We start from the raw sequence: 14,570 nt of genomic DNA, 5'->3' as shown, positions 1-14,570 counted from the left end.
ATGTTATCCTCCCTCCTGTGAAGACCTCAAAGGCATAGCCTTAAGTATTAAATATGGTTCTCCCAGAGACCCCACTACACCCAAAGTTATGAGAGATGGACTGGAGATCCTAATACCCCACATCAGGCAGCTTCTTGAACTCTCCTTCGATGCTGGCGTGGTCCCAAAAAGATGGAAGCAAGCAATTGTCCTCCCCATAAAAAAGAAGCCGGGTGCCAACTCGAGCCAGCTGGAGAACTTCCGCCCTCTCTCACTCCTGCCCATTTTGCCAAAATAGCCAAAAAAGTGGGCAATACTCAATCAACCGCCCACATTAACCGGCGTAGTTTACTTCACCCCACGCAATCGGGTTTTAGGGCCAGAAACTCCACAGAGTCAGCGCTGCTCTTGTCAATGGAAACAATTAACAGACAGATAGATGAGGGCCAGACAGTAGCTTTGGTCCTTTTGGATCTCAGTGTGGCCTTTGACACTGTATCTCATACACTGATCCTACAGCGTCTCAGTGAGGGTGGACTGAATAAAATGGCACTAAAATGGATGGCTGCCTTTTTGAAAGACCGGAGCTTTCAGGTGGCCCAACGACCATACTATTCCAAAAGTACTGCGCTAGGCCAAGGGGTCCCTCAGGGCTCCATACTGAGCCCTACTCTTTTTAATCTTTATATTGCCCCAATGGCAGAGATTATAGAAAGGCGTGGAATCAGTATTGTGTCATATGCAGACAACACCCAATTGGTGGTCTCACTGTCACTGTCCTCTGAGGCAGCAGCCACTACTTGTTCTACCTGCCTACAAGACCTAGCATCTTGGATGACAAATAATTGCCTAAAGCAAAATGGCAGCAAAAAAGAGATTCTAGTGGTGGGAAAATCCCCCTCTATCTGGTCATTGGCATTGTGGCCACATATGCTGGGCCCATCCCCAAGTAATCAGGTTAAAAACTTGAGGGTGTGGCTAGACTCCAATCTCTCCTTGGAGACTCACACCAGAATGGTGGCAGGGAAGTGCTTCGGAGTTCTTAGAGGGTTACGGAAGACTCTGGATGTGCTCCCCATTCCAGCCAGGAGACCCCTAGTCCATGCATTAGTAACATCTCACCTGGACTACGGTAATGCTCTATACCTAGGAGCAACTAGCAAATGCCTGCATAAGCTTCAAAGCATTCATAACGCGGCTACTTGCTTTGTTCTGATGTTTCCTAAGAGAACCTCTTTCAGGAAAGCTCTCTCTGTTCTACACTGGCGACCACTTAGGGAAAGAATACTTTTGAAAACCTTGTGTATTAGCCACCGCATCTTGCAGGGGAAGGGGCCTAGCTATTTACACAATCTACTCACTTCCTACACTCCAACTCTGAATCTGAGATCGACGGGTACTTGATTTGTGAAGGTCCCTAGAGTTATCAAATCCAGAATGGGAGCTCGCTCCTTCAGCTACCTGGCCACTAAGCACTGGAAAGCACTTCCTCTCTTTCTACGTGCTGAACCATCGGAGCCACTCTTTCGGAAGAAATTGAAAGCCTGGCTCTTTTGCGCATAAGGCCCTTTTATTCTGTGTTCCTGTCCCTTTACATCTAACGAGTCTGTGCCTCAGCGCGGGGACACACCGGCGGGTGTAACCATGCGCTTTACAAGCTTGCCTATTATTATTATTATTATTGCAGCTCCTGGGGCCAATGGATCAGTTCCAGACTATAGGGCCCATCTTTCCAAGCATGATTGGTTCTGATCTAGCCAGGTTTGTATCCACTACGACTGCTGAAGCATGTCCCTCAAAGATGGGCAAAACTCTACGTTATCCATCCCTCAGGTTTAATCCCCATAAGATATGCTCTTGTGGGACTATAGTGACCCAGACTTCGACCTAAAAATTAGTAAGGGAGACCACAAAGACCTACACCGAACCATCTGTTAACATTCTCCGCAGAAGAATCATGCTATTGTGAAAGCACTCGCTCCTCCTGTGAAACTGGAACTAATATTTGAAGCCCAAACCCTGAACTGGGCACAGGAGATTTGGAGGAAGCTTCTTTTTGCTCTGGTGATCTCAAATTCTTTTACAGTAAGAATCAGGCTCAAAAGGACAGCCCAGCTAATGTATCTGGAAACCCGCAGCCCAGTCTGTGGTGTAAGACTGGGTTGAGTCTGAAGGATAAGGCATATTTTCTTACGTTGAGAAGGAGGCCAACTGCCTTGAGACAATGACATGAACATGTGCCAATTTGGAATGCTCTCCCTCAGACAAGGCAATGCCAGCAAGCCTGTAGCAAAGTCCTGATACTTGCCAAAGAACTTTGCCCTCGCCCAGTTCTCCTTACCTTTAGGCGAGTTTGGGTTGCCCTTGGGTCCGCAGAGTGTAGAATATAAGCAGGGATTTATGATCTGTTCTGTAATCTGAATCAAGGGGACAGATCAATTTTCAGACCACCTCAGTCTTGTCCGAGACTTTTCAAGGGTAATTTCTTTACATGGGATCTATCCCTTTATGCTGAGTACAAACATTTCACAGTAAAGTACTTACACATCTTTATTGCACTCTAGCTTAATGCATACAAAAGAAAGGCAATTTTGGGACAACAAAGACTGATACATGCATTACCAAGTGGGGGTCATCCAGAATGAACCACACCTAAGCGTAATCAATGCCTATGTCCATTCTTAATATAAAGGACCATAAACATTGGAACACCTAGAGAGGGAAGAGGGCATCATAAGGGGTGTAGCTCTTCACTGGGATTTGTAGTTAAGATTACAACCTTGTAACTATATTTCTGTCTATACTGTGCAGTTCCTCGTCTCACTGGGAGTTCAAAACTTTCTCTTTACTAAGATAAGCACTGGGATGGACAATACTTTATTGTGCCTGTTTGTTGATTGTTGAGTTCCGAGCTCTGAGCACACCACCTCCATGGGAAGCCATTGACTGTTCATACTTGCAACCCTGGGAGTCAAGTGCAGAAAGGGGTGTATTTGGCCGAGTTTGCAGAGCCATACTAAGGTGCTCTACAGGACAGCAGTGACAAACAACGGTAACCACCACTGCTATTACCAAGTAGCCAATGTCAGCCCTGTGGCCTCCCTGAACGGGGTCGGACGTTGAGTTACTATTGCGCGACATGTGGCAACTTGAAAGCTATATGGTAATAAAAGCAATCCTGCATGAAATAGCGTACATAACCACTAAAACATCTGCAACTGTTGTATCTAGCTTATCGTCCATGTCTGTGCAAGGTGCCATTGTGCTGTGCTGTTTGGGGCTGCCATTGTAGTTCCTGTGTGTCCACAGAAGCTGCCACTGTTTGCTACTCTCTCTATGTGTGTGACCAGCTGCACCATTATTTGGTTTTGAAAATCTCATAATCATACACTCCTTTTTCTCACATAGGTGCATAGTGCCTTGGAGAGTGTGGGCAATACACACCTTGCTGAAGAAGCGCTGCAGCTTGTTGTGGTCTGCTTCTGTAGAGGTCGTAAAGCATTATGCATTTGTGCTGCAATGCCAGCAATGACTGATTAGATTTGGGATGGGGCGGATATGTGTTGCTACACTTCCACCTCCTAGGCCTACCAGCTCGACTACAAGTCCGTTTCATCCTGAGGGCAGGCAGTATCATATAGGACCACAGCACTTATGCAGCACCAGAGATTACAAAGGTCCAACCTCAGGCTCCAAGAAGAACTATAGGAAAAAGGAAACAACACTCTTTCCTGTGCAGACTCACATAACTACTTTTTTCAAATAAATGATTGTTTGCCAGTGAAGAGGAAAAACTCCTATCATGATTGACAAGTACAATTAACCAATGGCTCACAAATGTTGCTGATCAAATTGCAAATGACACTTAGCAACGACCAATGGCCGTGGGCAGCTGACGTTTCATTTTTTAGGTCTCGCCTTGGCAGAACATGCGCTGCATGCGCTGTCTCAGCGAGACCTAAAGTAATCTGTATGTTGTTTTAAATTTAATGTTGTTTGTCTTTTTGCTTGCTATTGGCTCACTTGTGTTCGTGTTGTTAGTATCTCTTTTTCTGTTGGCTGTATGTGATTTCCTAACTTCCATGTAGTCCCGTACTGCAGAGCCTAACTTCTGTGTTATTTCACTCTGCTTGCATTTCTTTGAGTGCCATCTGTTTCAGTGGCATCTGTTTTGCACACTGTAGTCTTCCTTTGTAATTGGAGACTACAGTTAACTTACGTTGCTGGCGCTTGCATTTCTACATCTGGCAGCTTCCTGCCCTCACCCGACACTGTTTATTTATTTAAATTTAATATACATGAGATATCAGTTTATTTATTTATAATTAAATGATGCCACCCACGCCGAGGCTCAAACCCTGTTTCCTGCTCCAAAGTCGGCAGCGTTATATGTTGAGCCACGGCCTCGCACCGTTTGTTGCATTTGGTTTTGATGGAGCAGGTAAAACAACATTTTGTATACCTCCTCTATTTGCATGAGACTAATTACGTAATTATTCTAATAATAAAACATGTACTAACTGGTTTGCAGTGAAAAGAAATTAATAAATGATTGCACCTTGATAAACACATGATACACGTGGGACTAAATGCTAATTGCATGGCAAAAGTATTAATAATATTAACAATTGTACGCAAACTAACTCTAGAATGTGATAAAATAGAGATTTGCATGATATATGTTGCTTTTGTGATGTATATGCCTAAAGAGGTGGAATACAGGTGAGTATTACGCCTTTAAATGTTGCTACTGGCTAGGAAACTACTAATATATATTGGGAATAGAGTGGGTTTAAACATTAGAACCTTTATTTCTAAATTCTAATTGTCTTTATGTCTGTTTTTGCTTAAGTTGGCATTCGGGCCTACTAGGCCGCAGTACTTAAGATGGAGCTCCGGAAAGGCCGCTGTCATGTGAGCGCGATGACTACTGCACAGAATCGGACGGCTATGGAGATGTCCAAGTGACCTTTACGTCCTGTGCGCATCATGTCCCTGGTCAAGGATAGGAGCATGGAGGACTGCCAAGAGCACTGAACTAACTTTTAATGAACAAAGAAGCAAAGTATCTCTGGATCTTTTGGCCTGTGAACCATGAATTAATAGAGAAAATTACTCTTGACCATGCCCGGTCCCACGAAACTGTTAAATGATGGGAACTGTTCGAAAAACTGCAAAGTAGATTAGATTGACCAATCAGAGCCCGTCTATCGTGTAGAGATGGGCAGATTGTCCATGGCGGTGAACCTGCGCTGAACGGAAGAAGATCTTGGTTTGCCTTGGGTTTATTGCTGCTTTTGGACAATTCATGCTGGAGATTATAGCAGAAACTTTATGAGATTAGGTAACTATGAAATTATATAAATTTACCTTTAGGTTTTAGGGCTCATTGTTCTCAGTAGTACGAAAATTCTAAATAGAATTCCGCAATGCTTGATACTAATGAAGAGGAAATTAACTAATGCAAGATAAATAAGATCTGAATTAATAAGAAATAAGTTTGTGATTCTTTATTCCGACCAGAAATAATTGAAGGTTTCCTAGGCTTTAATTGTGTTTTACCTGGTTCTAAATCACCATCAACCAGTCCAACTATATGGTCTATTGACCAAGTGGTGGAGTGTCTTGATGTTAAGGTCAGGAGTCTATAAATGAAGGTGTATATAATGTATTTAAATTAATCCTGATAGGTAATAAGGTACCCACCACTACTGTCCAGCGCTTTTTCTCCTATGTGCGGATTCAAGTGTGACGAGAGTGCGTTGGTGTTATAGGCCCCACCAGTGAATGAGTGTATGAATTAGTGGTTTGTGATGGCGAGTGTGTGACATAGGGAGAATATGTTAATTTGCCTTTCCCGCTGGAGCAATGTTCTTGGTAGCAGAGGATGGTTTATATTGCATTGGTTTGATAATAAATGGTTTATGTTTAACATTTTATGTAGAGTCTGCGTTGCGTTTTATGTTGCTGAATGTTTTGAAGACTTCCGGGAGGTAAGAAGTTGGTTGCCCTGTATGCAGGCAGGGAGAAATGTGTGGCAAGTGAAGTTCTCACAACGCATTGTCTGATTTCAAGTTGGTAACATCGCCGTGTGTTATCGGTAGGGACGTTTCCGTATGAATGCGTGTGAGTGAAATAGCAACAGGTTCTCTCGTGAAACTCTGGCCGTAATTCTCAGGAGCATTGTAGTCTCCACATGTTTTATCCCCAGAGAAACGGTTAGCCTTTTTGCTTGAAAGAAGGGTAAGGTAGAGGGAAGTGCTACTTTATCGGCGAAACAAATAATTCTGTGGTAGAGAAGAAGTAAGCGATGCCTACTGGAAATACAGAATTATTGTGTAAATGAATAGAGCTATCTCTTTGGTTCTAAATCACCATCAACCAGTCCAACTATATGGTCCATTGACCAAGTGGTGGAGTGTCTTGATGTTAAGGTCAGGAGTCTATAAATGCAGGTGTATATAATGTATATAAATTAATCCTGATAGATAGTAAGGTACCCACCACTATTGTCCAGCACTTTTTCTCCTATGTACGGATTCAAGTGTGACAAGAGCGTGTTGGTGCTATGGGCCCACCAGTGAACGAGTGTATGAATTAGTGGTTTGTGATGACGAGTTTGTGACATAGTGAGTATATGTAAATTTGCCTTTCCCGCTGGAGCAGTTTCAAACGTGTTATTTCTTTAATGTCTCCTTGTTGCTGGCCACCTTTGTCCCTCTGCTGCTCGCGCTGTGAGTCGGCCAGGTCTGTCTCTACGGAATTGTTTTACGTCCACAGTGCTGCCCTATTAACCTAAGGCCTCAGCCTCTGCTCAGACCGAGTGTGCCTAAGTCAGTTTCACGCTCTGATCGAGCGCGCACTACACCTTACCGCTGGGGCACAAGCAGGGGCCTCCTTGCAGGCTCCCGTGTTCATTGTGCATTCTTTAGTGGCCCCGGGGCGAAAGCAGGCCTCCACATCCGTGTGGCTCTGTGGTGCAGAGGGATTCCCTTAGACCTATGCGCATGTCTATGTGTACGTGTTTACCAGCCCCCACGCCGAGCCTGCCTTTCCTATCTCATCTCGTCTCTCGGGCCCACAGCTGGACATCGGCACCAAGGACTCCTGTATGTGAAGCCCGTCCCTTTCGTGTAAGTTTGTTTTAGTGTATTCTTTTTTTGCTGAAAGCCTACAGAATCTGCTCACCAGCCAGCCTCATGTTTCATAGAAGGCTTTCTGATCCAAGCTGGATTTTTTTTTATCATAACAAGGGAGGTAATCTGCGTTGTTCCAATAATGTGCATGGCGCTGTGTCAAATCTGTGTTAAACGTGTGCTGTGTCTGGGGCATCTTCCATATCTCAGCTGCTCGGTGCTGTGTCACTCTTAGAGGACAGGAGCAGTGCTTAATTTGTTGGTAGTCTGCACAAGCACTTATATTTTGGAACAGGGATATCATTTTCACCATCAGACTTTGAGCCAGAGCAAGAGAGAGAACGACAGCAAAGAGGGAATGATAGGGAAGCAGTGAGAAAAGGAAAAAGCCACAAAATCATCCTGCAAGACAGTGATAAAGAGACAGAAGTGTTGGGTCGTGAAAGAAAGAGTCACGGGGTGGAATCAAGACGAGGGTGCCTTGGTATTAGCTAACTCTAGCATTCAACGGCGCTGGCAGGAGGCCCCTGAGAAAATAGCAGTGAACCAGAACTTACATTTTCATAAAAGGAGCACTGGACAGGAATGTATCTCCCGACGCCTGCCTCAGTGACGTTTCTAAGCTGCAGAATGAGTATCCTGCACTTCAGGGAGACTCCTGACGTTTCTACTCCTCAAAGCAGGGCACCACACTCGGGGGCTGGATAGCGGGCGTTACTGGAGCTCCTATGGTCATTATTGGCCCTCTTGAAGCGTTGCTAGAAAAAAGTAGGTGCGAACTAGGAGATCAGCTGCCAATTCGCTTCTTTTCAGGCAGGGGTTAGTTTATTCGTTTTTAGATGTTCGGTGGGTCAATTTTTTTAAAATCAAAATGAGGATTGTTTCTTTGATGAAGAGCAAAACAATCTCAAAAATATAAGTAAAACAGTCATATTACATAATCACCCATAGTAAGATTAGATGTCAGCAGCGTGACCTTTATTGTGACCTTTTGCGCCACATGTGTCTCGCCTTGGTTAACTTTTCTCCACGAGGCAGCTTTGTGATATGTTATAGAGAAATAAACATCTATTAACTCCCACCTAAGATGATGCTTGTTACTATCTGGGCGGTTCTTTTACCACATATTCATTAGATAATTCATCACCACCTCTTGTTCTAATTTCAGGTTTCCAAGCACGAGAGCATGTGCTGTTCATTTAATCACGGGGTACAGTATTGTAGCGCGTTTCCCTGCAGGGACTCTCGCCACACCTCTGCGAGCCAGAGCGGTTAGCAATAATTCCTTTTTCCTACCAGGGAACCACCGGACTTAAATCCTTATAACTGCGTGGATTCTTCTTATAAAAAGTGGCATGAGGCGGACTCATTGCATTATCAGAGCGTACCCTCAAACTGTTGTCTCGAGTGAACATTGCAAGATGGCGCCGGCGTTGTGCCGTTCCGCTGCAAGGGTGGTCCGCTTGGTCCTTGCTCTTCTAGTGATGCTCACACAATCAGCCCAGCCTTTGAAGGGCAGCTGCAGACTTCCAAGGAAGGTAGTGAATGCCTACGTCCAGGAGGGGGATATTGTGCTGGGAGCTGTGATACTTGTACACTGGACGCATTCATTCCCTGTCAATAGCTTCAAAGAGGAGCCTGAAGCAATCTCATGTGTAGGGTGAGTTCACTGTGTCAGTTCAGTGTGTTTGTACATGCAAGCTAACCTGTGCAAGCACAGATTTGAGCACACATGCCAGCCATGCAGTGGACACGCCACTGTTATGTGGGAACAGGTCCAGAATTATTGTTTGCTCCCATATAGAGTTTAATGAACTGAGAGTGGCCATAGTTCCATCTGAGATTGTGTGAACGATGAATAAATATACAATCTGTGAGGCCCTCCAATAGGAACTATGGGGATACATTCAGAAACGAATAGTCTTTCCTTTTTGAACGGTGTGTGAACAAATAAGCATTTGTCTAAATGCATATATTCTTCCTGTAGGAGAATGTTTTGCTTCTAATTCTCACTGGAATCTGAAATTATATGAGACTTTGGTTCGGTAGCTAGGAAAAATCATAGATGATTTAGTGTTAACTGCTTATGAAAAGGCGTGGCAGCATAGTGTAACTTACCAGCAAGGAAAAGGCTTAGAGGGTCATTTAGGCCCTGGCGAGTGGTCGCAAGCCTACCACGATGGCAGGGACCCTGGCCTCAACTAGCCTGTCGGTGGAATACCCACTATATTTAGAAATCTCTTTTTACCGGGCTAGGTTTTCCTCATTGGCAAACCCACTTCCATCACCGCTCATTGCTGAGTGGCCCGCATTTTCCTTGGCCTGCTCACAGGTTGGGTTCAGAAAAGCAAATTAACAATGGCCCTGACGTGAAGGCATTTTTCTCCCTGCATGTCAGGCCATTGTTTATCCACCAGACCCAGGCAGGGAAAACTAGTGTTGGTGGTAGGCAGGGCTTCCTTCACTGTGAACCTGCGGCCCTCTGGATCATGGACCGCAAGGTCAAGGATTTCCATTAACGGAGAGCTGCCATCAGAAACATGGCGGGTCTCCACCTGAGAATGAGGTGGGGGATCTACGAATTTAATTGGGCGAAACCTCATGCTCCCCCAAACTTTAATGACCCCCTTAATCTTTTCTGTAGCATTTAGAGTAACATGCTCACTACCGCTAAATACATAGTGGAAGCTAAATATGAACTTCACACCCCCTAATTGATAACATTCTCAGTTAACCTGATTAATTACTTCTAGTATTAGTGTCTTCTATGCCCATTATTACCAAATGGCATTACAGATTAGATATCTATTGTATGTCCAGAGGTGAAGAGCAAGGATTCAGATGCAGAATGTTTTTCTTTACTGAATAACATGAACTCTTCGCAAGATTACAATCTGAGGTTTATCTTAATAAAGTTATATTTACCTAACAATGCACAAAACATTCCCTATTGTTATTCAGCTGTAGCTGGTACTATCAAAAATGCTGCTTTAAAGACTTGAATGGCAAATTTACTTCACATAGAAACAAATATCTTCACCTGTACTCTGGAATGTGAGAGTGATAAAAATACTATAATGCTCTATGTCCGTTCACAATGTAACCCCTTTTCTCTCATAGTACTTAAAGGTAGGCACTATGCTGGTTATGAATTCAAATTATTTATTAAGCGCTACTTTAACCTAGAGGTCTCTTGGCACTAGAGACTAAAATAAGAAGAGAGGGAAGAGGATTAAGGCAAGAATGGTCGGTTTTTAGCTTTTTCTCAGAATGGGAAGTGGGGGGATATCTATTTAGGCTCATTAGGAAATTCATTCAGTTGTTGGAGGCGGAATGATTTTCTACCACAAAAGTTTTTTTCTGAACTGAGGAACTTAGGGAAGATTTTCTTGTGAGGATCGAAGATTACGAGTAGATGTGTATTTATTACGTCTGGTTCTAAGAAAATTGGGAGCAGAATCAAACAGAAATTAATGTATCAAACAGGGAGTTTTGAAACAATGCCTTATTTTGAACAGGCAGCAAAGGAAGCTTGGACAAAATAGGTTTTCCTGACGTGTAGCACTAGTTTGAAGCAGTTGTTCCAGCACCCTGATCTTGAATTATTTGAAGTCTGAGCAAGTGTTGTTTGGAGATGCCAAGATAAAGAGAATTAGAGCACTTAAGAGAATTAGAGCTATGTTGCTGCAGCTACTGATTTTCCTCCATCTAGAGGTCTCCGCCTTTGAAGATATAGGGACAGTCAAGAAGATCTGAATGTCAATTCTTCTACAATCTAATTTGTATCCAAGACTCTTCACACAAGTTTAAGGCACTAGCTGGAGATTTTGAGCGGGAGTATAGGGGATGGAGAGCCAGAAAAATTGATCTTTGCCTACCAGCAAGATCTTGGTTTTGTCTGTACTTAGTTTGGACCCATTTGTGTCCATCCAGTGTTGTATGTTGTTCACACAATCTGGAAGAAGATTTCCAGGGACGAAAATAAACAGGGTCATCAGCATAAGAGTATAAGGAACATCCACCATTCCTCATTATTCAGAAACAAGGTCCAACGTTGATGTTGAACGGGTGATGTGAAAGAGCCATTGGGAACCCCAACATGCAGTGAGGAAGCAGGGGACAGAAAGTTATTTAGCATTACTCTTTGGGCTCAGTTTGAACGAAGGTTTCAAACCATGCTAAGGCAAGGACATTACGTAGTCCTTCAGAGTAAGATTAGAGGTGTGTTGTTTAATGGTACCAAATGTCACCCTGCTGACATCTAATCTTACTCTGGGTGAATAAGCAAGGTAAATGCCTTAGCATGATAAAGGGTTTATCGTGATCCCGCATTCAGACAGTCCAGCACGTAGGGGGTTCTGATGATGTGTGTTGAAGGCTGTTAACATCAATAAGGATTAGGATACTGGTGAAAGTGTTTTCAGCAACCATTAAAAGGTCACCCAGAACAGCAAATATTGTTGGCCGCATTTCTTTAAGAAGTCATCCAGAAGTGAATTCATTTCTCGGTGCGTGCACAGCAGTTTGGCCACTACATTTTCTAGAATTTTAGCAACAGCACAAAGCAAAATCAGAGGACGATATATAACTTACGGTCAAGATTAGAGGTTTTTAACCAAAGGCTGAGGAATGCCTAGCTTCAGTCAGAGGGAACAACTCTAGATGTAATGAAAGGTCAATGATAAAGTGAAGCGCCCCAGTGAGTTCATAGATATTTATGTGGAATATGTCGAAATTGATCGGACACAGAAGACAGCCAAATTTGCAAGCTTTCAACTATTGAAAAAGAGCATCTAAAGAGGGAAAATTAAGTTGTTCAGGGTAAGAAGGGGAGAGAAGGATCAACGATGGTTCGCTCAGTGGAATAGAAGGAAGAGGATCCTAAACCCAGGGCCATGTGGAAGGAGCGGGGCCCCATTGTGCAGATTACAACCACGATTTCAATGTATTTTAGTCCAAAGAACCAAGATAATTGATTACAGAAGGACTAGAAGATGATCTTCTGGGCAATAGGATTGGGTACGTCCACTAACTCATTGCTAATTTTAAACATTTCCTTGTATTTGTTTACTGCATTTAGGCATCGATTACAATAGTGTTGTTTGCAGACTTCGAGAGTGTCCTTTTTATAAATTGAGAGTTTGGATTTATCAAGAGGTTTTAGCACCGGGTAGTGCATCTGCCACTTACGTTTTGCCTGTCTGGTTTCCAGTTTTAGAGTACGTAGGCGTCCAGTGAACCAAGAGGCACCAATTGCTTGCTAGTTTCAGAAAGTCTTAGCGGAGCAATGGCTTCTGCAAATACAGTGACCCAGTTTTGATATTTGACGTAACTGAAAATGGAGATTATAATTTCCGCAGGTGACGAGGATTGTTTAGCAATTCTGAGTTCATTTCATTCCATGATCTGATTATCCTAGGAGGATCATACGTGGGTTTCTCTATCAAAATGCTATGTAACGCAAATGTTGTCAGAAAAGGATCAGTCCAAACGTGTAGAAATTTCAATTGAAGAGGTGAGATCAGGCGATGTCCTCACAGCACCTAAAATGTACCTACATAAGTATGCCGTTAATCAGTTGGGTGACAATGCAATCTGCAATCTTTATTGTTCTCAAAGTGGAAGTTAAAAACAGCAAGTGTAAAACATATTTTTGAGAAGTGGTGAAGGCTGTAACTACCAGTTCTAAAAATCCTGTATGAAAACGAGGAGAGGAAGCGGGAGGACGATACACTAGCATTACCGCGATGGATTATTTACAATCTGTGCCCATAGCAGATGCGGAGAGAATTTCAGAATCAGCAGTACTGAGATTATCAATGTGATGTGACTTAAAGGAGCCTCTATCTATCAGGGCAACTCTTCCGCCTTTTGTGGTGCCAAGGCAGTCATGTCTAATAAAGGTGCACCCAGAGGGGAGGAAGGCAATGAATATATGTTTTGAGAAAATCTGTAAACCAGGTTTCGGGAATCCCAAGAATGTTGAATTCATAAATCAAACTAAATTAAGTAGTTAATTCCAGAAGAATTTTTAACTCGTGAATGGAAGCCTATATAACCATTTTTTAAGACAGGTGTGCTTAAAGAGAGCAGCCATGGTTCGCTGACGGTGGCATTGTGCTCTTGCCGCAAACTAGACCGTAGGTCACTGCAGCCTCTCTTGATCAAACATAAACCATCTAAAATCTATGCATGTTCAATAACAAGGAACCAGTTCAAACATTTTTCATCTGTTGCAGCCACATCACTAAATAGGTTAGTGTAGAGGGGTAAATGAATGAACTTCACGCTTCACGTGGATGTCGGCTTTCCTTTTTTATGGAGCTTTCAATCATCATTTATGATTTATAAAATGTCTTTATGTAAAATAATAAGCCACACCATACTATCTTTTAAAAAAATAATTACATAGCAGTATTAGCTCATTTGAGCAACTTTGGGCACCGATTAGTGTTTCTCCATAGGTAGCTGGCAGCCCTGGCATCAGAGAGGTACTGGTTCCAACATGTTCAAGTCTAGAAGCCAGAAGTTAAGGAAGAGGAACGTTAGAATTAAATATCTACATTTCATATTCCATTTTTGCACGAGTGCACACCATGCCCTTTGAAGTCAGCAGGTCAGTAAATGACCCATATTATTCGTGGATCTAAAATTCTTCAAGGATCGACATTTGAGTTTGAACAAAATTGACAAGCCAAGTTGCTTTGTATGTCTGTCTAATTATCCATCCGAATTCCAAAACGACCTCTTGTTCTGCTTATTAAGTGTATCAGCATTACTGTTCACTTTCTCTCTCTCACACACACACACACGAATCACACATGTACATAGATGCACACCAAGACAATGCACATCACATTTCATAAACATATCACACTCAGGTAGCACATTTCCCGCACACACTCATATGACAACAACCTTTGAATGTTCAAGTCCTCTCTTTTTTTCAGCTACGCAGACTGCTCACCCCACGCACTTTTGCTGACATGCCATACCCTCCTTTTGCCAATACACACACTCATGCATCATTCATAACCAGGAAAATGCAAACTGACACAGGGCACACTCACACAAACACAGTATTTTTCCTTTTAGGAAAAAATACACATCTCTCACAAACGTACATGCCTCTCTCTCACACACGCTCTCTCCTAATCACTTTTCCAGAGTAATAGCACACCTTAACTTTTAAAAACCAGCTGCCCGTCCAATCACAGGTTGAGTGTACCTTTGACTCTGAGCCTGTACAGAGCTCTGTAGCCTTTCGCGTAGATTTGGACTCTATAAATGCCTGTTCGTAAACCCTGTTACTTTACTCACACACATCCATCGGCCAAACCCAGAACAATATTGCATGTGCAAACACACCCATGCGCACACACACACACACACACTATCACACCATCCTATAGAGCATGTGCAAACACACACACACACACACACTATAACAGTCTT

The 14,570-nt window shown here is 43.1% G+C and overlaps 1 protein-coding gene across 1 annotated transcript in view; it reads left to right on the top strand.

Annotated features, from left to right (window-relative positions):
• LOC146806111 (extracellular calcium-sensing receptor-like) overlaps nt 1-14,570 on the top strand; it is a 119,759-nt gene that overhangs the window by 10,588 nt on the left and 94,601 nt on the right. Inside the window, exon 2 of the mRNA XM_085623862.1 lies at nt 1,667-1,740. Within this exon, the coding sequence (XP_085479988.1) occupies nt 1,667-1,740 (74 nt within the window). The remainder of the gene's footprint in view (nt 1-1,666; nt 1,741-14,570) is intronic.

Source organism: Triturus cristatus, chromosome 8 (genome assembly GCF_964204655.1).
Source record: "Triturus cristatus chromosome 8, aTriCri1.1, whole genome shotgun sequence".
Lineage (NCBI taxonomy): Eukaryota > Metazoa > Chordata > Amphibia > Caudata > Salamandridae > Triturus > Triturus cristatus.
The sequence above is the reverse complement of the archived record's forward strand: the minus strand, read 5'-3'. Positions and strand labels throughout refer to the sequence as shown.